The sequence below is a fragment of the Euphorbia lathyris genome, chromosome 5, assembly GCF_963576675.1.
Source record: "Euphorbia lathyris chromosome 5, ddEupLath1.1, whole genome shotgun sequence".
Lineage (NCBI taxonomy): Eukaryota > Viridiplantae > Streptophyta > Magnoliopsida > Malpighiales > Euphorbiaceae > Euphorbia > Euphorbia lathyris.
This window is the reverse complement of record NC_088914.1, coordinates 56311954-56337969: the sequence shown is the minus strand read 5'-3', so window position 1 is coordinate 56337969 and position 26016 is coordinate 56311954. Positions and strand designations below refer to the sequence as shown.

Below are 26016 nucleotides of genomic sequence, written 5' to 3'. Positions count from 1 at the left end.
TGGCATATTAGGCTTTTATAAATCCAAATTTCTTTTTTTAGCATGTTAGGCCTCTCTAAATCCAAATTTCTAACTTTTTTGGCCTGTTATGTCTCTTTAAATCCAAATTATTTTTTTTTTGTCTGGTAAGCCATCTGAAATCAATTTTTTTAATTTTTTTTTACATGTTCAGCCATCCCTAAATCCAAATTATTTTATATATTAGGACTATTAAATGAAATCTAGCTTAATTTTGAGAAATTGTACATTAATACTTAAAAATTGGTTCTTGACCATTCAAATTATAACACGCATATATACAAAAAAAATGAGCAAGTTCGATTTAATAAAAAATATTTTTTTTTGCGAACGCACGTGTAAAATCGCCCCCCCTCCCCAACCGAGTAATCATGTATTCGCCACTGGTCACAAACCAATACGTGTTCCACCTCCCGGCATATGTAGCATCCCGATTAAATTGTCATGGCTGGCCCAAGAGCAAGTGGCATGCAGCCATGTCCACTACATCACAATATACCTCATCACAATAGTCCCCCATCTCAAGAGGCACCTTGCATCTTTGGGTCACCTTTAATTTCTCCACACTCTTGATCCACCCCACACTATAGGGGTTTGGATTCACTTCCATCACTAAGCCGAACTTTGTAGCCGCCACATCGCTAATAATGTTTTCTTGACTTCCACTATCGATGATCATGTTACACTTCACTCCTTGCACAAGACAACGAGTGCGGAAGAGTTGGTTTCGTTGGTCCTCTTCAACTCGACTAGAGACCAACAATCGCCTCACAACATAGACCATATAGTCGTCTTCATAACCCCCCCCCCCCCATCATCCTCATCTTCAACCAGCTCACAAAACACATCATCATCTTCCTCATAATGATCCTCATTTCTCTCAACTACATTAGCACTTCATCTTTTGGGGCACTTTTTGGATCGGCGACCCGGGTCATTGCATTGAAAATACTTAAATGGAGCCGGTTTAGCATACAGGTTGTTGTCCCTAGGAGGTGGTGCAGCCCTATAAGGCCTTACATCCTCACTAGGTGCCTTACCCGAAATAGGAGCCTTGGTTCCGCTAGAGCTATCTACACTCTTCCCACTATCATGGCTCTTGGAAATCTCCTTTCTGGCACACACCCCATCACTTCAAGATCTTCTATACCCATCCAATTCTATCTTTGTTGTCATATCTTAACCCTTCAAGATAGCTTGAAGTCTTTTGGCTTTCGGTTTCTAACAAGTTAGCCCTTGTCGAGAGCCTCAAGAACTCCAAAGTATACCCATGTACGTTCTTCCCTCCTTGTGAATAACTCTGATATGAACTATAGATGTATTGTTCATAATCGGATGGCAAGAACCGTTCTCTCAACATCTACTTTATCCATAACCAATACCGTATCGGGTCCCTTCCTCCCCTTCTCCTTTCCTCATTAATATGGTCCCACCAAACTGAGGCACCATCCTTAAGCCTATACGCAACCAAAAGACTTTTCTCTCATCCGGTATTCTTGCGTATTCAAAGAACCTCTCAACGTCTGATAACCAATCAAGAAACCTTTTTATATCTATCTCACCTCCAAATGATGGCAAGTTAATTTTTAGTTTAAAGGCATTGTCCCTATCAAAATTACCGGCATATTCGCCTCTCACGTTCACATTCCTCTCATATGGGTCTCCCTAACATGATTCATATGCCTATGGCCACCAATACACACATCATCAATAATACCCATATTTCTAGCAATCCTATGAGGTTCAAAATCATCAAACTCATCCCCATCGCTATCACTATTGGCATTGTGAATAATAACGGGATTGGGACGCCTTACCTCGTGTGCCCTAGGGCCACGTGTGGTTGAAAAATAGGTCGCTTTTGAGGTGAGGATTATGGTGGGGACGGTTGAGGTTGAGGTCGAATGACATCTTCTTGCCTCCCGTGAAGGTCTCCGGCAGGTTCTGGACGGTTATTCTGCATCTCTATCTTGAGCTCCTCAAAAGACGCATTCATCTCCCTCATCCTTGCATCATGCCTTTCGTTTTGCACCGTAAGGGCTTCTCTAAACCCTCCCATGGAACTCTCCATGTCTTCAAACTTCTTTTCCACAAACCATTTCCGAGAAGAAGTCTCGGGAAAGAAAACGACTCGGTTCTGATACCAACTAATACAGATTGAAATCGGACTTCAAGGTTTTGGTCGTAAACCTACAAAGATGTTCTTCCCAAGCCTATGCTTGAAGGAGTAAATCCCAAATGAATAAGAAGATAGAGCTCCAATGGAGGCTAAAATTGATTAATATGATAAAACTTGTGATTCATTACAAATAAAGAGGTTTATATACCTTCACTTAAATTAGGTAAAGATACTAAAATACCCCACTAGGGTTACAAGCCAATAAAAGAAAGTACGGATAGGATGAAGATAAGTAGTACAAATGGTAATACGGAAGATAAGCCTAATGGCAAAACAACAAATAGGATAGTGGCAAAATAGTAATTCAGGAGGTGTCAGTCCTTGTTTCCTCTATCTCAACTTGGTGAAGAAGGCAACCCACACAACGAGTCACATATGCAAATCCTCTATCACATTCAGAAAAAGCATATGTTTCATCGTTATTAAAAGGAAAATTGCTACTACGCTTTGTTATTTTCAAAAAAAAAAAAAAAACTAGAGAAATAGAAAGAATAAATGATAAAAAAAAAAAAAAAAAAAAAAACCTTAGATAAATCTCAATTGAATAACAAATTCAACACTCAATCGAAAAATAAAAAATAACACGTTCAGTAAAATGATGAAGATAAAGTAAGACCATAAACAAATGATAGAAAAGAAATTTAAAATAAAATTATATATATATATTAGAATATCGCCCTCCAAAATTGACATTTTATATTTATTTATTTTGTTGGGATGAACAATTTATGTCATACTGGAGTCTACTTGAGCACCGAAAAAATATTAATAAAATTAAAAATTATTATAGTATTTCAAAATTATATATATATATATATATATATATGAAAATGGTGTAAACTTAATTCCATTTTAAATGTTATTTAACTATGAATATAAAAATATAGCAGCTTCTCAATAGGCTAGCTATTCTAGTTTTAATGTTATTCCGAGTTTTATTCCTTCTTTTATATTAGAGTATTATCGACTTTCAGATCATTACTATAATTCCTTTTAAAAAAACTATGGAATTAAAGTTTCCAAATAAGTTATTAATTCAATTTCTAACATTTTTAATTAGAATAAAAAAATCAATTTTCGGTAATATAAACTAAAATTAATTTTATTTAAAATGTTACGTTAAATTTAGAGTGAGTGTTGGATATAGCAAAGTAGAAAGTTATTTTGTGTTTTGTGATGAATTTGTTTATTTAGGAAAAGGAGGTTAATCAGATGTGGAAATTTAGTATTCCTGGTGAATACAATAAAAAGATGAAAGGAAATGGAAATTAGATATTTATCACTGAGTGAGTTGGCAATCATCATGTTTCCAATTCCCATTCTTAAAAACAAAAAATAAAAAGAAGTGGTAATTAGTAAGGTATGCATAGATAATTAAATTGGTAGAAAATGTTAATTTAGAGAGAGAAGTAAGAGAAGTAGATATATTATATATAAAAGAGAATGAATATATACATTATTAATACAGATACAAGAAAAGGGTCAGGCAGAAAAGAAGCCATCAGAAGCAGCAACACCAATCTGGGACTTGGGTTCCTCATCCATATATTTATATTTGTTGTTTTTCACATAATTCTGATCATTGAAGAAAGAAGAAAGTAGAGTTGGCCATGCCCCTGCCCCTGCCCATTTAATCCCCACCAAATCCCCATTTCGGGCACCTGATTCAGATTCAGATGTTGTTGAATTCTTGATTCTCCTTTCGTACTCTTCTGCTACCAGAATTGCTATGTCTGCCATTCTTGATTCTTCAATGAGTGAGTGATGATCAGATGAGATGAGACGAGACGAGGGAGTTATTTATATTATACCATATTAAATGGATAAGATTTGACAGATGGGTCGTTTTTGTTATGGTTTAGAACGTGGCACATAACATTTTAGAACGTGGGAAGCTGACGGAACCGCACGCACCTTGTTTTTTATTTCCCAACAACTAACGATTTCCTTTTCACTAAAACTAAAATGTGAATTCCTCTCTTCTTCTTTTTTTTCTTTTTTTTTTGTCAAAAAAAAAATCTTATTTTTAAATTAATTAGGATTATCAATTCGCTTGCTCACTCGCTTACATTTAATTTTAATTGGAAGAAAACCCAACTAAAAATAACCGAGTAGGTTCACATAAATAATTTAAAAAAAAAAAATTGGGGATTGATGAAGATGGTAATTATTGGGTTAATCAGAGGTTAGTGAAGGAAAACTACTGTAACAAAACAGGAACAAGAGTTCCGGTTTCCGCGGCCGCCCACCTATAATAAAATATCTTTTTTTTTTTTTCCAACTCCTATAATAAAATATCAGATGCTATGTTTTTGGTCATCTATTTACTTTTATTTTCATTTTTTGAAAATACTAACCCGTTTCATTTTATTTAGTGACACCTCCAATCCAACATCTTTTAATTACTTTTTTTTAACTATTTAACAAATTATATATCTTTACCAATTAACATATTTTTATATTTTTATCTATTAAGACTGAGTTAATAGGTTTTTTTTTTTTTTTTTTGACATAAATACTATGGGTCTGTTTGGTTCAGCTATTAGCTAATAGTTGTTGCTGTTAGTTGTTTGCAGTTGCAATAAACTGGTAGCTGTTAATGTTAGTTGTTTGTTATTAGCTATTTAATTACTAGTGTTTGGTAAAATTATATTGAGTTGTTGCTATTCGGATTTACAATGTCTAAAATGGACATACGCTGGCAGCTAAGAGCAATTTTACCCCTAACATTGGCAAGTTGGGTCGATTTCAGATATTATTAGAAAACATAGATATTTTATTTCATATTCTACACCAATTGCACATACTTCTAAAAAAGAGATTTCATATTTTTTTTGTGATTTAAAATAAAATTGGAAATTAATATTTATAAATTTGACGAAATAGTTGAATTTTGTCAATGTCAGAGGTAAAATTGTTTTTGGCTGCCAACATTAGGGATATAATTGCAACATTTTAGACGTTAAGGGTAAAATTGCTCCTAGCTATAAATGTTAGGGGTATTTTTGCACCTTATCATATTATAAAATAAAAAATGTGTTACACAAATTAATAAAAATAATCTATATAAAAAATAAAAAATTTATTGAACGCAACAAAACTTTGTTCTTCCAGTAATTATGTTGTAAAAATATAAATAATCTTAAAGAATAAACATCTTTTGTGGAAATAAAAAGGATAATTTTGTCAATAACAAATAACTACAAACAACTGTTTATGAAAAGCTCCAAATAGGAGCTTTTCGTGAAACACTCTAAAACGCTGCAGTTTCCAGAGAAAATGCTAAATCATGCGGTTATATAAACCTAACCAAACGCTATATTTCCTACGGTTTAGAGTGAAACGTTAAACGCTCATCCGAAAAGCTGAAACAAACGCCCTCTATATGAAAACAAAAGTTTTAATAACATACTAAATATTTTAGAAATAATTGTTTGAAATGTTTAATGTAACAGTTGTATAACACAATAAGATACTTGCTAGCATGACTAAGATTGTAAATAACATTAGGCGCTAATCGAACAGACAATATCCTTGAGGGTTTTTTCAATTAGCTTATTGCTCCATCTTTTTTGAATGACATTTTTATCCTTCATTACTATCTTCAACCATGCGACATTGTTTAAAAATGAATTATAATAAAATAAAAAATAATAAGAATAATAAAATATTTTTGTTGATCATCGCTTAAGTGGAATACTAACAAAAAAAACACCAAAATATAATCAGAGAAAATCGGGATTTCAAGCACCTAGACAGAACCTAAGCGGTCCAGACACCATTGGTTTTGATCAGTGGACATGATAGTAATTTTGGTTATCATTTTTTTATATATTAGATAATAGTAATTTGTTTATTAACTAGTAAACAATTGAGTATATATACATAATATATATACCTCAACAAACGCAGCATGCATGCGTATTGAATTAATGAACTAAAACTCCAATACGAGGATTCAACGATAATTTTAAATTAAAAACGTCACAACTCACACCTAATCCCCTAAATAAGAACGGGTTTGGTTCAGGTACCCGAAAATGTCCACCACCTACCACCCCTATTCCTATCCCCTTCAAAAAAGATAATAAAAAAATGATGTCACCTCAATCAAAAAAAAATTGACTTTCACCAAGTGAAAAAGAACCTGTTAAAGAGAGTTTAGAACTGGCTTTTATTCTTTCTTACCCTTTTAAAAACAATTGCAACCTGTTTTTCGGTAACACCGAAAATATTTTATTTTCTAACCCAAAATTTTCACTTATCCAATATTTTTCTAAAACACAACATTTTCCAGCAAAAATATATTATAATACTTGTGAAAAGCAGGCAGATAGATTGATTAAACACAATAGATTCCGTGCTAAGAACCTATCCAATGGAAACAAATAGCCTCACCTCACTTGCATATGCTCGGTGGTTGGTTGGTTGGTGATTGTCGCTTTGTCAGCTCACCAGCCTGCACCACCAAATCAAATATGCATGTTTCCATTCCCCCATCACACCATAAACAACTACATCTCTTCTTCCAATTATACTTTTAGACCTTGTTTCAATTCCAGGAACTTCCACAAATTATGTTTCACAGATTTTTAGGTGTTAATTTCAACAACATCAAGGTACCTTCCATTTTTTATACCTAGAAAAATGCACAATACATTTTGCAAAGAATAAAACTCATTATAAACTGACCTACCAAAAGTCCATCTCTACAGTATGTTATTCCTGTTACCCCCTTTCACTCACAGGAGCCCCAGATTCTTCAGCTGCTGTACATGCTCTGGTGGAAGAGGTGGAGGACACCAATCAGATCCTGTCATCTCTCCATCAACATCCTCAACTACATATTCCTAGTAACAAAACCATATCATTTTATAGCCACCCACCAACAATGAGGCGTCAAATTGAGATTTTTCAGATATAGCCACTTACTTTTGTCAGCATTCTTTTTGCAAGTATGTGGTAATGCCTCTGCCAAATTCGTTGTCCAACCATTGTAGCAACCAAAACACTATAAAATATGCCAATAACTGTAAATAGTCCCAGCACAACCAAAGCCATTATAAACAACAAAGGTAGCCCAGCTTCACCAGCACCTCCCAGGCAACCACATTCACCCGCTGCACTTGCACAGCTTTCAAAGCAAGTCGTACAGTCAGTCCACATGCAAAGAGTGCCAGGTAAATGGCAGTCCGCACAAACTCTAACAAACCAAAAACAGAGACAAAATCAAACCATTTAGGTTTCTAAATCATATCAAATTTGAATTACTGAATCCAGCCAATCACAATCAACTAAGATATCTATTATAAAAAAAAGAAAAACAGATCCAAGAGATTTGCGATCTTTTGAAACATCAACACATCTTATGAGTAAACTTCAGCATCCAGTACTTCACATATAATGAGCACAATCCCATGCCAAACTGCAATGAAATATTATTCAACAATCCAATACAACATGGTAGAAAGATGAAATTGAGGGCAGATTACCATACCAATATCATTCTCTTCATACCACAATTACAACATAGGGAGAAAAGGTCAAAGAGCGTCAAACCGAGGGCAAAGTGACCATTTCTTTAAAATTGTGAATGTTAAGCAAGAAATTACAAGTTAGAACAGGAATGTGTTACATCATTTTAAAGACAATTACAAATTCCCTTTCTATCACCCATGATTACACTGCATAAATAACACATAAATTACACAAGCAACAACATTAATATACTCTTATTGCACAATTCTAAAAAAATTTAAGAAAAAAGGAAGATAAGCAAAAGCTTTTGTATGATAAGCAGAAGAATTACCCAGGTTGGCAGCAACAAAGACATAATTCTCGACATGGCTGAGCCAAATCACTGCGAACTCTTCGATCGTAACATGTAATAAAGCACCCAGATAGCCCTAACAAAGCAAAAAACAACAGTGCACCTGTGCATCAACACATTCATGTCAGGATGTCATCAGCTTCTTTTCACAAAAATAATTAAGAAATCACACTATACACATATACAGGAATTTGAAAAAATGATTTAACATAGTATTAATAGATCTTTTTCTAATGAGCGAACTAGTAAAAAAAATCCAATTTCCATACACGCAAAAAACAACAGGTAACTGATTTAATTTCTAAGTTGGCAAGTAGCAAAAGAGGTCAAAACCACCAGTGAGATAAAATTGAAAATCTAAAGTTTGATATCAAGGAAGGAACATCACATATATCAATTTTTTTTTTAAGAAAAAAAAGGTCAAATCAACTCGAGGTGGAAAAAATGTATGGTATAATTAGTGCTATGTCACCATAAACTTCTTTTCATGCTGAATGGTAGATTAATTCCAATGTTACGGCAATTATATCCTTTAGAAATATTAATGGGTACTGAAGAAAATAGAATGCCCATTAAATTTGTAAAATGAGATTAAAATGTTCGGATGGAAGTGCTAAAGTACAAGAGGACCATACAAAAAATACGTGCAAATTGTAGACAGGCAGAGATATCAACAATTAATAGAAGCAATGAACTACTTAAATGTAAGTGAAGTGTGGTTCTCTAAAATGGTATAACAATTAGCAATTTCTGACATTTCATATGTGTGTGTGTGCATGCATATATATGCAACAGTGAGGAGAAATCTCCACCAAAAGCAAAAATCTGAAGGATATAAATAAACAAACATGAAAGGGGTTTTGTTGTGTAACATAGTCACAGAAATTTGGTCCATACACAACAAAATGGATATGACTGACCCAATTAATGGTGTAGGCATAATTAGCTCGATTTGACCATAACAAGTTCCATATTTACATGGTATTTAACTTAAAATAGGACATATTTGAAGTCCTAATGAAACTCATAAGGAGCAATGGAACATTTAAGGCATCTAGGACCATCTTCGACACGCGAGAAACAGGATTAATAAACATCCACACAGAGAGGTATTTTCGTAACTGTTAATCAAGGTTCTTAAGATTACCACATATGTAGTAGAAACTATGCTCACTATCAAAGCCCCATGCATGGCGAAGCCAAGATTGCTGATGACTATCAATTAGATACACCAAATATGCAAGTGATGCAATTACCTGCAAACAATAAGCACAAAGACACAACAACGAAATTTATGATTAGGCATATGGAACACAGAAGAAGAAGAAAAATTTAAAAACTAAAATAAAAGCAAGGAAATTAAGACTAACAAGCTGCACAGATAGAAATATAAATGCAATATCTCTAGTCACGAAGAACCGAAATTTCAGAGTTCGCCATTTCCTATCAGCAGCAACATGAACTCTCAAATGGTAAGGGGCCTTGCAGGTGGTGCAATGAGCAAATGCAAATCCTTCCTGCAATGCAAACATGAGAAACAAAAACAAACAACCAGTCAGGACTAACTAAATAATAGTCCCTAACAAACAACAACGAAAATGGCATGCATATCAAATCATCTTCTTCAGGCTGGCTAAAAACCAACATCTTATTTCAAAAAGTATTGACTTCCTTTATTTATTTTGCCCGCCATAAATGACCCAAGTAAACTGTAATGAGAAAAACAGAAACCAAATGCTACAAATAATTGAGCAACACTATACTCCCGTTGAATATATATATAAAAAAATGTATAGTTCTGTCTACAGAATCCAGATTTAGCAGTGATAAACCAAGTTCAAAATCAAATGTACAATGAGAAACGTGATTGTTCTGCATTGGGTACAAGAGTATATCCGCATCAAGTAGGTCATGTATTATATTCAGAAGATCAAACTTAAGACATTTTAGATGAACATGAGATATAATACACAAGAAGAAGTAAACGAATTGAACATTGAAGTACATAAGCACATACATTGTCAAATTTCAATTAGAGTTCCTCTAAAGCAGAGACGATCCTCTTGGAACATCAACAGAAAAGATGGTGCTACTAAGGAAACTTGTTAATAACTTTTCAATAGAGACCAAAGCATATGCTGAATGCATCTTTAAATGTCATGGATACTGTTTGACTTCCATCAGCCATCAGAACAGGGCTTCAGTTGGATTAGAAGTGACTCACGTTACAAAATGCGATTGCATGCAACACAAGCAATAGTGGATGATCCATAACATGATATGTCTAAATCACTAAGATAACTAAAAATAATGAAATGAAATTAGAGATTAGGAATAGACATGGGACTGGAAATCATACCCTTACAGCTCGCCAGTGGTCCAAACATTCCCGATGTACATACTTTGATGTTCCTTTGCATTTGCATGGTGCGATAAAATCCCTACCTATGGGGGGAGAAGGTATGAAATACATGTATAAGCTTGAAGTGTTCAACTGAACTCCAAACTCCAAAGCCTATTAATAAAGCATTTTAAAACAAATTACTAAGAAAAAAAAATGCTACAAAAAGTGTACGTAATCTGAAGATAAACAAGCAAAAAATAAAAATATAAACCAATAAGCTTTGATGCTGATCAAGAAAATTCACAATCAAATCGCGGCTCAGCAGTCCCAATTCCCAAGTCGAATAGAGTAGCATATTTAACAAAAACTTTCAGACTCAACATAACTGAAGACAAAAGTTAGTCCTGATATCCAACAAATTACAACGCTTCAGACTGAAGTGCCATCACTCCCCTAAAAATTTCAACTTTTGCACCCCCAAAAACTTAATAACGATAATCCAAATAAAAGAAGTATCATAAAGTTAGATGAATGCAATAACCTTGGTTCAACTAAATTCTTTTTCACCAATTGAATTCGGGTAAGCAAACGGAAAGGAAACCAGTAAATGTAAGAAGAAAGGCAAATAGCTTCTTGAAATTGTGAACCGCGAGTAAAAAAAAAAAAAAAAGAATATTCAAGGAAAGGAGAAAATTACCATCAGTTTCAAGGCAAATTCGACACTGAATTTGGTCGCCGGGGCCAGCTTCGAGATCGATCTCGATAGGCTCAATGATCGGAGAGGGAGGGATGAGAGGAGAAGAGACAATATCTTCAGCCATTGAAATTTGACCAAAGGAGAGGGAAAGAGGGGATTGATTGACTAAATAATGAAAATTATATACAAATTAGAAGAATAAGAAGAATTAGTCAGAAATGATGAAAGATGAATGACACCGTCCGTCTCTCCCTTTCCGTCTCCCTATCGGAGCACTGTTAAAGTGGGGGTGAAATAGTGGGGGGGAAGGGAGAGAAGTGTGAAGATATCTACGGTTGGAAGCGAAAAAGCAATCAAATGTCAAAATCTAAAATCCTAATGCGATATTATTTATCTATCTGGTTACTCACCACCAGTCGCCACCCACTCCCGGTGACCCTAGCGCCTACTGCCTAGTGTGGCCTGGCCTAGTATTGTTAGCCAACACCCACTTCTACTCACTCTATCACCAGATCACCGCTCAATTTAGTTTAAAGCATGTACAGCATTAAAGTTTACCCCCATCCAAACAATGCCTGACATGGAAAAAAAGCATCCTATTTAACTTTTTAAGGATTTCATCTCAATAACACAAAACAAAACAACCAACCTATTTCAAAAGGGGAAAATTACAAAACTAGGTCAAATAGGAGGCTCATTTACATATTTAACTCATTTACTTATCCTACTACATATCTAGACTGATTTGGTGTGACTTTCCCATAATACCCTCAATATTTACGCGCGTCTGTCTCCCTCTCGTCTGACTTCGCAGATTCGACCATATGTGAAGCCTGCGAAGCTAATGTTTGGATTTACTTAATGAACTTAGTTCGCATATGCGAAGCCTGCGAAGCTGAAGTTTGTTTTGCTTGATGAATTTAGTTTGCATATGCGAAGAATGGATATGTTTTGAAGCTAATTCGCAAAGTGGTATATAACAAAAAATGGCAAACAACAACGGATTCTAACATTAAAATCATAACATTATCAAAATTTACAACAAGATTGCCACATTAATAACATTCAAATCATAACATTATCAAAATTTACAACAAGATTGCCACAATAAACTCCAAACAAATCACTTCAAAGTGAACCTAACTAATCCGGTACTAATTTTGAAGCGGATGAGTAATCTTGATGTGCACCATGAGACACATCCATCCCAAAAGGTCTGGACTTCCATTTCTCATCCTAGAAGGTCTGGACTTCCAGAGCTTTTGGGATGGACGTGTCCTACGGTGCACACCAAGATTACTCATCCGATTTAAAATTGGTACCGGATTAGTTAGGTTCACTTTGAAGATTGGCACCATGGGATGGACGTGTCCCATGGTGCATCCCAAGATTGACACAATCTCTCCTAACCAACCATTTTAGGAGTGAATGTGTCAATCTTGAGGGAAGTTAATCCCTATACGGGAAGGAAAATCATCTCCCCTGCAGCCCAATGCGTCGCCTTCCAGAAAGGGATGTTACGTATTCAACCACCTTCAGAAAAAATTAATCGTGTTAGGCAGAGAAAAAGACGATTTTGGCTTCGCGAAATGAAGATTAGCGAAGCATGCGAATGTAAATGTGCAGGGAAAGAGGTGATTTTACTTCGCTAATCGATTGTTTCGCGAAGTCTGCGAGGTCTGAAACGTGACTATCTACGTCGCATATCGATGCTTTCGCGAAGTCTACGAGGTCTGAAACGTGAGGATCTATTCGCAGACTTCACGAAATCATCGATTCGCGAGGTAGATCCATACGTTTCAGACTCTTTCTCTTCGCATATCTTCGCGAAATCATCGATTAACGAAGTAGATCGTCACTTTCCAGACTCTTTCTCTTCGCAAAGCTCCGTGAAACCATCAATTGTGAAGTGAATTCATGAAAAAATGCAGAAAAAACAACAGATACTTACATTTTTCGCCCTTTTCACCCCCAAAAGCGACAATAACAATATGATAACATGGGAAGAACGAAGCAAATATCGTAGAAAAACCATTTCTTTGATGGTAACAAGAAGAAAGAAACCAAGCAACGAATAGGAAGATGAAAAACCATGGATTCGTTTTCTAGGGTTAGGAAGTTGCAGAATCAAGAGATGAAAAGAGGAAAAAGAGAAATTCATTGTGATTTTGACGAAATGGTGCAGATTTCGTGCAATTTAAAGGAAGAAAGGAAGATCAAAAGTCTTCAAATCATTAATGCAGGAGCAACTTTTCGCGTAACCAAGGAGATAGGGGGAGCGGCCGTTCGCGAGTGGTGGGAAGTGGGAAGGTTAGGGGTATTATGGAAAAGTCACACAAAATCAGTCGAGATACGTAATAGGATGAGTAAATGGGTTAAATATGTAAATGGGTCTCCCATTTGACCCAGTTTTGTAATTTTCCCTTTCAAAAATACTAAACATATATATATAAAAAAAAGAAATTACAAAATAGGGTCAAATGGAGACTCATTTATATATTTAACTCATTTACTCAATCTGCTGTGTATCTAGACTATGTTTGTGTGACTTTCGCAAAATACCCTTAAGCTTTCATCTTCCTCCTTCCCCTTTCTCTTCTTACGCGAACGATTTTTCTTCTCCAGATGATTCTCAGACCTTTGATCTTCCTCTCTTCCTTTATATTTCGCGAAATCTGCACAATTTCTCTTCATCACCATGTCTTTCTATTCTTCCTCTCTTGATTCTTCATCTTCCTATTGCTAGAAAACGAGGTCATGGTTCTTCATCTTCCTGTTTCTGCTCGTCTCTTGGTTTCTTTCTTCTTGTGCGGATCGAAGCAATCATTATTCTACGTTATTTTTCATCGTTTTTCCCAGTTTATCATATGGTTATTGACGATTTTAATGGTGAAAGCCGGGAAAAATGCAAGTATCTATTGTTTTCTCTTCGTTTTTTTTTTCAAAAAATCACTTCGCGTAATCTGGTTTCGCGAAGGTCTGTGAGGAGAAAGAGCCTGAAATGTAACAATTTGACTTCGCGGAAACGGATTAATTTTTCCCTTCGCATACTTCGCGTAATCCATTTTCACGAAGTCAAATCGTCACATTTCTCCTCGTAGACTTCGTGAAATCCTATTTTCGCAAAGTAAAATCATCATCTTCCTTGCACATTTTTATTCGCATACTTCGCGAAATCCTCTTTTCACGAAGTCAAATCGTCATTTTTTCTGCCTAACACAATTAAATTTTTCTGAAAGTGGTTGAATACATAACATCTCTTTAAGGAATGCGGTGTACTAGGATGCAGATGAGATGACTTTCCTTCAGATATAGGGAGAAATTCCCATCAAGATTGGTCACATTGACTTTGGAGTGATTTGTTAGGAGTTTGTTGTGGCAATCTTGTTGTTGTAGAGGAGTTGAGGTGGAACCTGTGAAATATCTATCCCAAAATGTTTGGACTTCCATTTCTTATCCCAAACGGTTTGGACTTCCGATATAGGGAAAAATTTCCATCAAGATCATATTGACCTTAAAATGATTTGTTAGGAGTTTATTGTGGAAATCTTGTTGTAAATTTTGAAAATGTTATGATTTTAATGTTGTTATTGTGGCAATCTTGTTGTAAAATTTTGATAATCTTATGATTTTAATGTTAGAATCTCTTGTTGTTGTGCCTTTTTTGTTATATACCACTTCGTATATTTCGCAATATGTGAAGTCTGCGAAGATAAAAAAAATGCTTAAAAACACATCTTTTATCTTCGCAGACTTCGCATATTACAAAATCTGCGAATTAAAACGGGAGGGAGACAGACTGGAGGTAAAATTACAAATATATTAAGGTTATTTTGGGAAAGTCACACAAATATAGTCTAGATATGTAGTAGGTTGAGTAAATGGGTTAAATATGTAAATGAGTCTCCCATTTGACCCAATTTTGTAATTTTCCAAAAAAAAACTTAAATTACTGATTTGATCTCTAAGGTATTATTTGGTGACATTTTGCCCTAACCTATCTCAATTAGTGACATTTCGCCCGATTTGGATGGACATTTAAAATAATTATTATCCTATTAGCACGTGGTGATATTTTGACATTTAAACTTAATAAATTTGGATATTGGTACATAATAGATCAGAGTCACATGACAAAAATTTGGATAGATCAGGAACTAAATAACACTTTGAGTCTATAAAAAAATATAATAAGTACCATAAAATGAAAATTAATATTTGTAAAATCTTGTTTTCAATATTTTTAAAAATATTAAACAAATGTATATGTCGCATCTATGTCCGAGGAGTACGAGGCGCACTTTTGACGTTTTACTTGTTTCTTTTTTTACGGCCGCCACCAATAATGGTTACACACAAGTGTGGTTGGACGTTCTGTTTACTTAAATTGACTTTGTGTGCTTAAGTTTTTTATAAGGATAGTCTGAGAAGAGATTTAGATTCGTTTTTCGGTTACGTGCATGGAAGAGATGGAATCCCACCTTACCTCGCCCGATAAATTGGTACTATTAATGATATTGCATATTTTATTATTATTGTTTTCGAAATAAAGTGTATCCACGTGTTTTAATAATTTAGCGATTCGGATCTCGAACGATTTTATAAGTTCTTTTTTTTTTACTTTAGCAATCGTGATTATAAACATATATATAATTGTATTTATCGAATCGAAACATGTATAATATATGTGAAAATAGCTACGAATTTTAATAAGGAATATTGTTTAGTAATTTATGAATAGAAACGAAGTTTTCACACCGTTTCCAATTAGCTTAATTTATTTTATGGATTCGAGATAACATTATGAATTCATTTATTTAATTTGAAATTCATATATATGACACATACATAACATCATTTTATTATATTAACTTTCAACTTAATTTTTTTTTATACAAGTTGGCTAACTGCACGTAATAGGAAAATATCCGAACCAAATATATTAAAATAAGAATTCAAACGAGTTTAATAGAACGAAGCTAAAGAAAACAAAATAATGATAAAACTATAATAATGCTAACAACATGCACTAATGATGGCTAATTCTAAAATACTCGGTTCATGTCATATCTTGGTGGACATTTTATACGTCACTCTTTTACCGGTGTCAAGTAATTTGCCTTGATTTTGCTAATGGTGCAAACCACATGATTTGTTTGGTGGGGGAATCACCGATCGTGATTTGTAAAAATGTAAAACCACTAGGTTTTTTTTTTTAAATTAACCCTATATTTTATGTTTTAACTTTTTAAATGAAATTTTTATATGCTGATTTAGAAAGTTGTCTCTATTTGTAGTAATTCTTATGTGACTCTATCTAGGGTATTGCCATATTTTCTTCATGTCTCTCTACATGTTCGTATCAAGCTCAAATTTTTTCAATACAAATGACATATTAATAAGAAAATGAAGAGGATCCGAGTTTTTGAAACCTACTTCAATGGACATTAAAAGGGTTTGATCCAGCAACCATAAATACCAAATGGCTCCTCCTAAATTTCTCAACAACAAGATCTCCTCTAGTATATCACAATAAATTCAAATATAATTTTATTTATTAATTGTTTGGTAAGAATCAAAATGTCTGTAAAAATCATCCATAACAATCTGATTGAATTCCATTCCCACACTGCTTTGATTCCAAACTTGTCTCTATCATTACCTTGAAGAACAACTCTGCAATCTCCTTCAAGATAAGCGGGAAACTGTTTATGTGATAGTCATCCATAACAATCTGATTTTATCTTCCTTGAGCTAAATTAACCTACTGATATCTTGTCCTATATTTTCTTTTATTGTGTAAATTGAATAGGAAAAGAAGAGAAAAAGGATGCGGAGGATCAGAAGAGTAAAGTCCATTACTGATAAATTTAAGAAGGGAAAAGAAGTTACTCTGAAATCTCCTTCAAGATAGGCAAGAAAACTGTATATGTAAAAGTCATCCATAACAATCTAATGTCCTAAATTCACCTACAGACATCTTGTCCTAAATTTTCTTTTGTTGCGTAGATTTAATATGAAAAGAAGAGGAAAAGAAAGAGGAAGCGGAGGAGATGAGAGGATGATCAGAAAAGTAAAGTCCATTACCGGTAAATTTAAGAAGGAAAAAGAAGTTACAGATGAGTAATGGAAGAGTAAAGTCCATTAATGGTAAATTTGAGAGGGGAAAAAAAGTTACAATGAGCAATGAAAGAGTAATAAATTTAACATTTTAAGACGGAATATAATGAAAAAAACTGTAAAATTGTAAAAAAAATTAGGTTGTTCCATGTCATCAACATGTTATCTAAATGATGACATGGATGCATGAAAACAAGTACAAATAGCACAGTTTTGTGAAAAAATTAAATTGTGTCATGTCACCTAACGAAAGTAAAAGTGTATATATATATATATATATATATATATATATATATATATATCAGAGATAAAGTATCAAAATAGGTTTAAGATTTTTTGGAGTATCAATTTAGGTTTTATGTACGAAATAGTGTAGATGTAGGCTTAACGTTTACAGACGAATACCAATTTAAGCCTTGATAAATGTGTATCTAAACTTGCTATTGAGTGTCTGAAACTTCTGCGGAGTCTTATGAGACCCTAAAACAAAATAGAAGGTTAGAGAGTGGTCGGAATCCGGTCATATTTATGCATTTTAAGAAAAATATGCGTGTAAGCTTATTAAATGAAAAAAAAAAGTAACTGTAACCTGAGCTAACAGAATCCTTGTTATACCGAAAACCTATAACACCTTAATGGACTGTAATTCCACCGTTTTCAAAACCAGCGTAGCCATAGCAGTAAGCTTGGAGCTTAACCCGCTATCCATACTCTCTTTCTCTATCTAATCTCAAACACTCTTGTCATGGCGAAAACCAAACTCAACAACTCAGACAACAACTCTACACAACACCCCATCCTAAAACCCAAATTAAAAAAAATTAAGAAGAAAACTCTCCCCTCCTCACCACCCGCCACCGCCGCCACCACCACCACCACCACCACCGTCATCACCACTATCACCCCTCTTTCTTCTCCTCCCAGAACTCCCCATACAGATTCTGCTACTGCTTCTGATTTCCAATTCGATTCCGACTCAGTCGATGTCGCAACCCTCCTCGAACCCTTCACCAAAGACCAACTCATTGAACTCCTCTCAATCGCGGCTTCTCAGAACTCCTCTCTATATTCTCTCATCAATCAGCACGCCAATCGTGATTCTTCCCACCGGAAAGTCTTCATCCATGGCTTTAACCGGGACACAACGCGTGAAGACCTCGTCTCCGCATTCGAATCTTTTGGGGAAATCGAGGATTGCAACGTTGTAACTGATAAAGTCACTGGCAAAGCTAAAGGTTACGGCTTTGTTTTGTTCAAGACCCGGAAGGGAGCAGCTATGGCATTAATGGATCCCAAGAAGAAGATTAATAATCGGATTGCCAATTGCCAGTTGGCTTCCATCGGAGCACCAATCAATTTGGGTAAAGAACAGGAATCAGGAGGTAGGAAGATATATGTGTCTAATGTGCCAGCGAATGTTGATACAGAAAAGTTGAAAGCTTTCTTCGCCAAATTTGGGGAAATCGAAGCTGGGCCGATGGGTTTCGATAAACAAACTGGAAAATCAAGAGGGTATGCGTTATTCATTTATAAGACGGTGGAGGGAGCTATGGGGACTCTGGAGGAACCTCACAAATTGTTTGAGGGTCATCAATTGCATTGCTCTATAGCCATGGATACTAAAAATAAGACTAATCAAGGACAGCTACAGAAACAACAGCATATAAATGTAAATGTAAACCAACCATCACAAGGTCAAATGTTGGCAGCAGTAGCAGCAGCTCAGAATCTGGGATTGTTTGGGCAGCAGCCTGGGCTTAATCCAGTGTATAGTGGATTGTTTAGTAACCCGGGTGCTCCTGCTGGGATAATTAGTCCAATAATGGCAGGTGCAATGAGCCAGGGCCTGGGCTCAATGAGTCAAGTGGGAGGGTTGGGAGTTGCAACTCAGTCTGCGCCTGGAACTTATGGGACAGTGCAGGGTTATCCAAATGCACATACTGGACACCGGCCTATTGGCTCATTTCCGCGATATTCATCTTATCTGTGGTATGGTTTATTTAAGCTAGAGTTATATATTTTTTATGTCTTCAATTCTCTGAACTCATGTTCTTATGCCTGTTCTGCTTTTGTTTTAGGCATTTCAATAGCTTTTGTAGATATTAAAACATCTAAACTTTGCTCTACATCCTGTATAGTTGACACTTGACAGTAAACTGTATACTCATAGATACATATATTTCCCTCCATATAGACACAAATATAATCACTATGAACATGAAAACATTGAATATTATTGATATTTTTCTAATATACCCTCAATTAGTGAAGTGACTCAATGAATAGAGCATTTAATTTATTCTAAACTTAGTGATCTCAAACCATAATAAATAGTGGTATAGTGTGCTTATTTCATGGGACTTCAAAGAGGTGAAGTTGTGCCTATATTCACAGGACAGAGAGAGTATTATCTACTTATAACAGATAGGGTATGCATCGCTTAATCTCTCTCTCTGTATTAAAAGATTGATTTTGAAAATGTAAGCTTCCCTTGATTCTATTCTGCAGAAGTAATGATTTGAAAATTTCTTCATAATCTAAACTTATAGTGTTATAAAAATTCTTCGTTGTATTAAGTTACTTTAGTCCACAATCAATTTATTTCTTTATGTTTACCTCATTTCTGATGATTTATGATGGAACAGTTTAAGATAGGAACTAGGGAAAACAACAAATAGAGGTGGAAATTCTATACCCTATAAGTTTGTATTGCATAGATGATTCGTGTGTGGATTCTGAAATAACACAGTAAACTTTAGATTGAGATTGCGAACCTATTGAAGGATTGTTCAGCGAGATATTTTGGGCTTGAAAATAGCAAGGTGAATTTGATAAGTATAAATCAAGCTCGATAGAGCCATATTAGCTCTTGGGATTTATAAAAAAAAAAAGCTTAAAAACTGCTATGTTAACTCATTGATACGGACACCTTTATTGGAAGACATTACCAAAGATTGAAGAAATCTTCAGCCTAATTACTTTACTATTTTAAATACTTTCCTATTCCAAAATTTAAATTTATTTCCTTTTGTTATTTCAGACATTATTTTGTTTCCTTTAATTGTTAGTCTTGATTCCTATTATTTAGGGGGTGATATGATTATCCCTATAGTTTAGGATCTAGAATTCTCTTGTATGCAAACCTATAAATAAAGGCTTTTCTATTCAATAATATATCAATTTTCATTCTCTCAAATTCAGAATTAGAAAGGGGCTCTGACAAGGACGAGTCTGCTTTTGTCAATTCAATATAGATTCGAAAAAGAGTTCTTTTGTGTCTAGACATGTGACTAGATCCTATGTCAAGGTTCATAACAACTTGGTATTAGAGCTTGGCGTCATGGGTGACACGCAAAATTTGGCGTCGAAGTTGGATGCTTTTATGGAACAAATGTCGTCTGGTCAGTCAACGTGCATTGGAGGAACAAATTGCAGAATTATCAGTTTTAGTTCGGGAAAAAGAGAAGGGATCCAGCGACAATAATATAGAGGGACAAAACAATGGAACTCCTGGCAGCAGTAGAAACTCGGGTTTAGGTGGCAGACCTCAACCACAAACGGGAGGATCTATGGTACCTCGTTATTCTAAGATGGAATTTCCGACCTATGACGACACTGATGACCCTCTAGGGTGGCCGAAAAGGTGCGAGAAATTCTTCATCAATCAAAAAACTGCTGAAGGAGATAAGGTGGGCCTAGCTGCATTCCATCTACTGGGTGAGGCCCAACTATGGTTTGATCAAATTGAGCAGGAGGAGGCAGAACTAAATTGGGTGCGATTTAAGGAGTGTTGTCACATGAGATTTGGGCCAGCTATGAGTAATAATCCCTTGGAGAATTAGCCAACTTCAAGCAGTCTGGTTCAGTCGAAGAGTATCAACGACAATTCGACACATTATTGGCTCGGACTTTAGGACTTCTTCCTCGCCAACAAGTGAATCTTTTTATCGCTGGGTTGAAAGAAGAACTCCAGATTGATGTTGAGTTGCAACAACTAGGTAACCTCGGAATTGCTATGAATATGGCTTGGACATTAGAACATAAGCAAAGAATCTCACAATCAACCTTAGCCTCGCGATCCAACACGAACTGGTCCATCCCCAAATCTAACAGAAGCGAAACTGTTATCTCCACTGGCAAGAACATGGTTGCAAAAGGTGGGGAACAAATTGTCAAATCAATGGGAGGTGGTAGTAAATTGCACTCTTCAACGCCATTTTTCAAGAAGCTGACGCGAGCTCAAATGTCTGAAAGGATGGCCAAGGGATTGTTGCATAATTGTGATGAATCTTTCGCACAGGGACATAAATGCAAGTGGTTATTTTGGATTGAGGTGGTAGATTCAGATAATGAAGAGGAAGAGATGATAGGAGATCTTGAGCTTTCTCTGAATGCGATTAGCGGAAACTGCAATTCTCCTACCATGTAGATACTAGCAAAGATATCAGGTGTTAGTGTTTCAGTGTTGGTCGATTCAGGCAGCACACACAACTTTCTTCGTGAGGGCTTGCTTCCAAATTTGGGACTGAAGATTTGGGAACGACTAGGGCTGCAAGTCTCAGTGGCAAATGGAGAGCGTGTTTCAAGCATGGGAATATGCAAGTTAGTATCTCTTTAGGTTGCAGATGATATTTTCGAGGCTGATTTTTATACTATACCATTAGAGGGTTTCGACGTGGTTTTGGGAGTCAAATGGTTGTGTACTCTTGGACCTATTCTGTGGGACTTTAACTCCTTGACTATGAAATTTAACCTTAACGGAAAGAAGATTTTATGGTGAGGACAACCTCCTTTGGAAAAACCCCGACTTAGTATCTCTCTATGGACTTTGTGGAGAGCTTACCTAAAGTTCGAGGGAAGTCAGTGCTATTGGTGGTGGTAGATCGGTTTACGAAGTATGCTCGTTTTATACCCTTGGCCCATCCATTTACTCTGTGGCTAGTATATTCTTTGCTGAGGTATTTCGTCTCCATGGTCTGCCTCAATCGATAGTCTCTAATCGTGACAAGGTTTTCCTTAACATGTTTTGGAAAGAGCTATTTCGCCTTAGTGGTTCTAAGTTGGCTTGCTCTTCTGCTTACAATCCTCAATCTGATGGTCAAATGGAGGTGGTTAATCGAACAATTGAGATGTACTTGCGATGTCTCATTAGCGACCAACTGCAACGATGGGTGGATTGGATACCTTGGGCTGAGTATTGTTATATGTCATGGAACCAATTGAACTAAAAGCTCAAGCTGATAGTTAAAGGTCCACTTTATATAATAGCTGACACACCCCCACACGCGAAAGCACACTTGGGCTTGAAGCGTGACAACACAGGCCAATATTACCATGTCCTGCAAATAACTCAACAAATGGGGCTGCCAGGAATCGAACCCAGGACCACTTGGTCACACTGGCTCTGATACCATGTCATGGAACCAATTGAACTAAAAGCTCAAGCTGATAGTTAAAGGTCCACTTCATATTCATAGCTGACATTATAATACATCTTATCACACTTCTCTCGACACTACCCCTTTCCAGCTGGTATATGGTAGAGAACCCCCTCGATTTCTTTCTTATTCAACGGGGTCTACATGGGTTGACGTAGTAGATACAACTCTCCAAGAGAGAGATGCTGTCCTCAAATCTGCTCTTACTAACGGATGAAGGACTCTTATGATTTTAATCATAGAGAGTTGGCTTTTGCAATTGGGGATTGGGTCTGGTTGCGGCTTCAACCTTACTGCTAGCTAACAATATCAAGACAAAAGTATCATAAGCTTCTTCCAAAATATTTTGGCCCTTTTAGAATCCTAGTCAAAGTGGGGTCTGTTGCTTACGAGCTTAAACTTTCAATGGACAGTAGAATCCACGATGTGTTGCATGTGTCTTTTCTCAAGGCATATAAAGGGCCTCCGCCAGCTATTATGGGGAACCTACCATCTACTTGTGATGGAAAAGCTTTGCCAGCCCCACACTCTATCCTACGTAGCAGGCACAATCAAGGTCAACCTATGAAGCACCGATACGGGTACGCATACGGGTGTGGGTACGGGTACGGCAAACGGCATTTCTAAAAAATATGAGATACGGGTACGGTGGGGATACGACAAATTTTATATATAAATAATAATATATATATCATTTATAATGAAAATTCAAAAGATATATAAATATATAAATCACAAATCATATTCATAAAGTCGTTATAAAAACACAAATAATACTCTCAAGTCATTATAAAACCACAAATTACATCTATAGGAAAAACTCGATCAAAGCAGATCGACCAGGTGAGAGGGATCGACTTCAGCAAAGCAATCGAGGAAGACAACTGATTGCACAGAACCACTGAACAGAAGAACTCGACCAGATGAGGGAAAAGATTTAGGAATTTCAATTTTGTTAGGGTTCAATCGCATCGCACAAGAGAGATTTTCAATTTTAGTTTAGGGTTCAATCGATTTCGTGCCTGTATATACTAGTAATCCTGAGATTATTTCATTTTAATCCTTATATTTTCTGAGTTTTTTTAAAAAAACCTTATACTTTCAAAGTTTTTTTAAAAAACCCCCTAAAGTATCCCCGACGTGTCCCCGCGTGTCCCCTCATTTAAAAAAAGAAAAGAAAAAAGGGGATACTTCCCAGGCGTGTCCCATACGTATCCCGCCGATTCCCCGCACCCAGAGTATCGGATACGCGGTGACCTCCGGGAAGTATCGGTGCTTCATAGAGGTCAACACAAGCTGCTCGTACAATGGGCAGGTTGTTCTCCTGAAGATGCAACATAGGAACCATTAGAACACTTTCAATAAGCTTATCCAAGGTTTGAGCTTGAGGACAAGCTCAAAATCGAGTTAGGAAATGATGATACGGACGCCCTTATTGGAAGACATTACCAAAGAAAGAAGAAATCTTCAGCCTAATTACTTTACTATTAAATACTTTCCTATTCTAGAATTTAAATTTATTTCCTTTTGTTATTTCAGATATTATTTTGTTTCCTTTAATTGTTAGTCTTGATTCCTATAATTTAGGGGGTGATATGATTATCCCTATAATTTAGAATCTAGAATTCTCTTGTATCTGCAGCCTATAAATAAAGGCTTTTCTATTCTATAATATATCAATTTTTCTTTCAAATTCAGAATTAGAAAGGGGCTCTGTCAAGGACGAGTCTGCTTTTGTCAATTCAATATAGATTCGAAGAATAGTTCTTTTGTGTGTGGACCTGTGACTAGATCCTACGCAAGGTTCATAACACTCATCTTCCCTCATTCAGGATTTCTAATCTTGTAGGATGTACTTGAATTACACTTCTTGCTGTGCATCTTTCATAAGTCCATTCCTTTTTTCTATTCTCTTTCTCTTTTTCTTTATTTCACATGCATTAACTCCTTAGTGGCCCGCAATAGCCACAGGACGCCATTTACATGCATCCTTCCTATTTATACCATTCTTTCTTTCTAGACTAACAAACTTTTAATTTCTTGAACTAACTACCAAGTTCTTATACCATAATTTTGCTTGAACAGTTATTTATGCACAAATCTTAACCCTAAATTTCTTGGAGACACATATTCCATGAATGTTTTTCTCATACATTTTGTTGTGTTCATATCCCAAATTTCCCCTTTTTACTTTTTATTTATCTAAATGTTTCTCATCTTTTTTCTTTATAAGATTTTCGTTCTATTGGCTGCGTTTGACTCCTATAGCAAAGATCAGTGCTGCAGTTAGATGACTTCAGATTGGTTGTTTTGACCAACCGAAATGTTTAATAAGGTTTGCTTTATAGCAAAGATCAGTGCATTCAAAGTTTCCTTTATGTTGACAGTTATAGTCCATAGCCATTGAGGCCTTGACTATTTACTGACCAACTAAAATTTACATTTTGATTTCTATTATTTGGTCATCTATTTTTTTTCTCTTCCACTGATGTTTGTAACATCTAATCTCATGTTATCAAGTTTTACTTTATTTCATTTTCAAATTTTATGATATTTTAAACTTTCTTTTGCCAAGAAAAACGTTTTGCTTGAGAGGTTATTGATTTTTATCTTGCTTAACTTCCTTTACATGCTTGGGCTCCATATTTGCAGATGATTTGCAAGCTCAGCTTGAGGAATGATGTTCATGCACCTTGTGGAAATATTTATCTAGGAAGTTATTGTGGGAAATTTTCTAGGAGAAATTTGAAGTGCAGATAAATTTGTCATAGTTTTTTTTTTAAGTCTTCTCAGTTGGCCAAATTAAACTAGAATCCAGCCACTGGGAGACATTTTCTTTATTTTTCTTCTTTCAAGTTAAATCCTTGCACCAGCTTCTGTATAAGTATTCGCTAGTTTGGTTTTTTCTTATGAAAATTAAATTACTTCATCCTATTTCTTCTTTTATTTTTCTCAATTTCCCAACCTTTTGTTGATTAATATCAAAATCCGCAACGTAGTTTTCGCATTTATGCATGCATTTTCATCTTGGGTGCATAAGTTGAATGTCTAGTGCTCACATTATTGATAACTTCATTTGGAGTTTTCACTTTTCATTAGTCTTGCTTTTGTAATTCATTTTCACACATGCTCAGATTTTTATATCAGGCATTAAAAATAAACTAATTTTGCATATTATATTATGATGTATTTTGGGAAACTATTGAGCTACAGATTTTCTTTTATGTTTTCCAAGTAAAATATTTTTAAGTATATCATATTCATATACGAGTCATTTTGATTCGAGCTACTAGACAGCATTCTCTAGATTTTTATAAGATCATGTATTTTAACCCAGGGAGACCTTGGAATTCCAAGTTGATTAATTAGTTTTTTTCTTGTGAAGTTTGG

General features: G+C 35.4%; 2 protein-coding genes across 5 annotated transcripts; one reads left to right on the top strand and one right to left on the bottom strand.

Moving 5' to 3' along the window:
• Positions 1-6763: 6763 nt before the first annotated feature.
• LOC136230035 (uncharacterized) lies at positions 6764-11630 on the bottom strand. Of its 3 annotated transcripts, XM_066018968.1 has the most exons (8): positions 11479-11630; positions 11069-11233; positions 10387-10472; positions 9398-9544; positions 9175-9283; positions 8007-8130; positions 7130-7400; positions 6764-7047 (listed from the first exon to the last, which is right to left on the bottom strand). In XM_066018968.1, exons 2-8 carry the CDS (start codon positions 11190-11192, stop codon positions 6940-6942), a joined length of 969 nt encoding a protein of 322 aa, XP_065875040.1. In that variant the 5' UTR covers positions 11193-11233; positions 11479-11630; the 3' UTR covers positions 6764-6939. The 3 variants fall into 3 exon arrangements, with proteins under 3 accessions (XP_065875040.1, XP_065875041.1, XP_065875042.1); XM_066018969.1 differs by having other exon boundaries at positions 10387-10542; positions 11069-11626; XM_066018970.1 differs by having other exon boundaries at positions 7130-7331; positions 11069-11626.
• A 6133-nt stretch (positions 11631-17763) lies between these two features.
• On the top strand, positions 17764-25555 carry LOC136229088 (UBP1-associated protein 2B-like). Of its 2 annotated transcripts, none has more exons than XM_066017655.1 (2): positions 17764-19177; positions 24860-25223. In XM_066017655.1, coding segments are annotated over exons 1-2 (1245 nt in total). In that variant the 5' UTR covers positions 17764-17933; the 3' UTR covers positions 24861-25223. The 2 variants fall into 2 exon arrangements, with proteins under 2 accessions (XP_065873727.1, XP_065873726.1); XM_066017654.1 differs by lacking the exon at positions 24860-25223 and adding an exon at positions 25279-25555 and having other exon boundaries at positions 17766-19177.
• Positions 25556-26016: the final 461 nt, after the last annotated feature.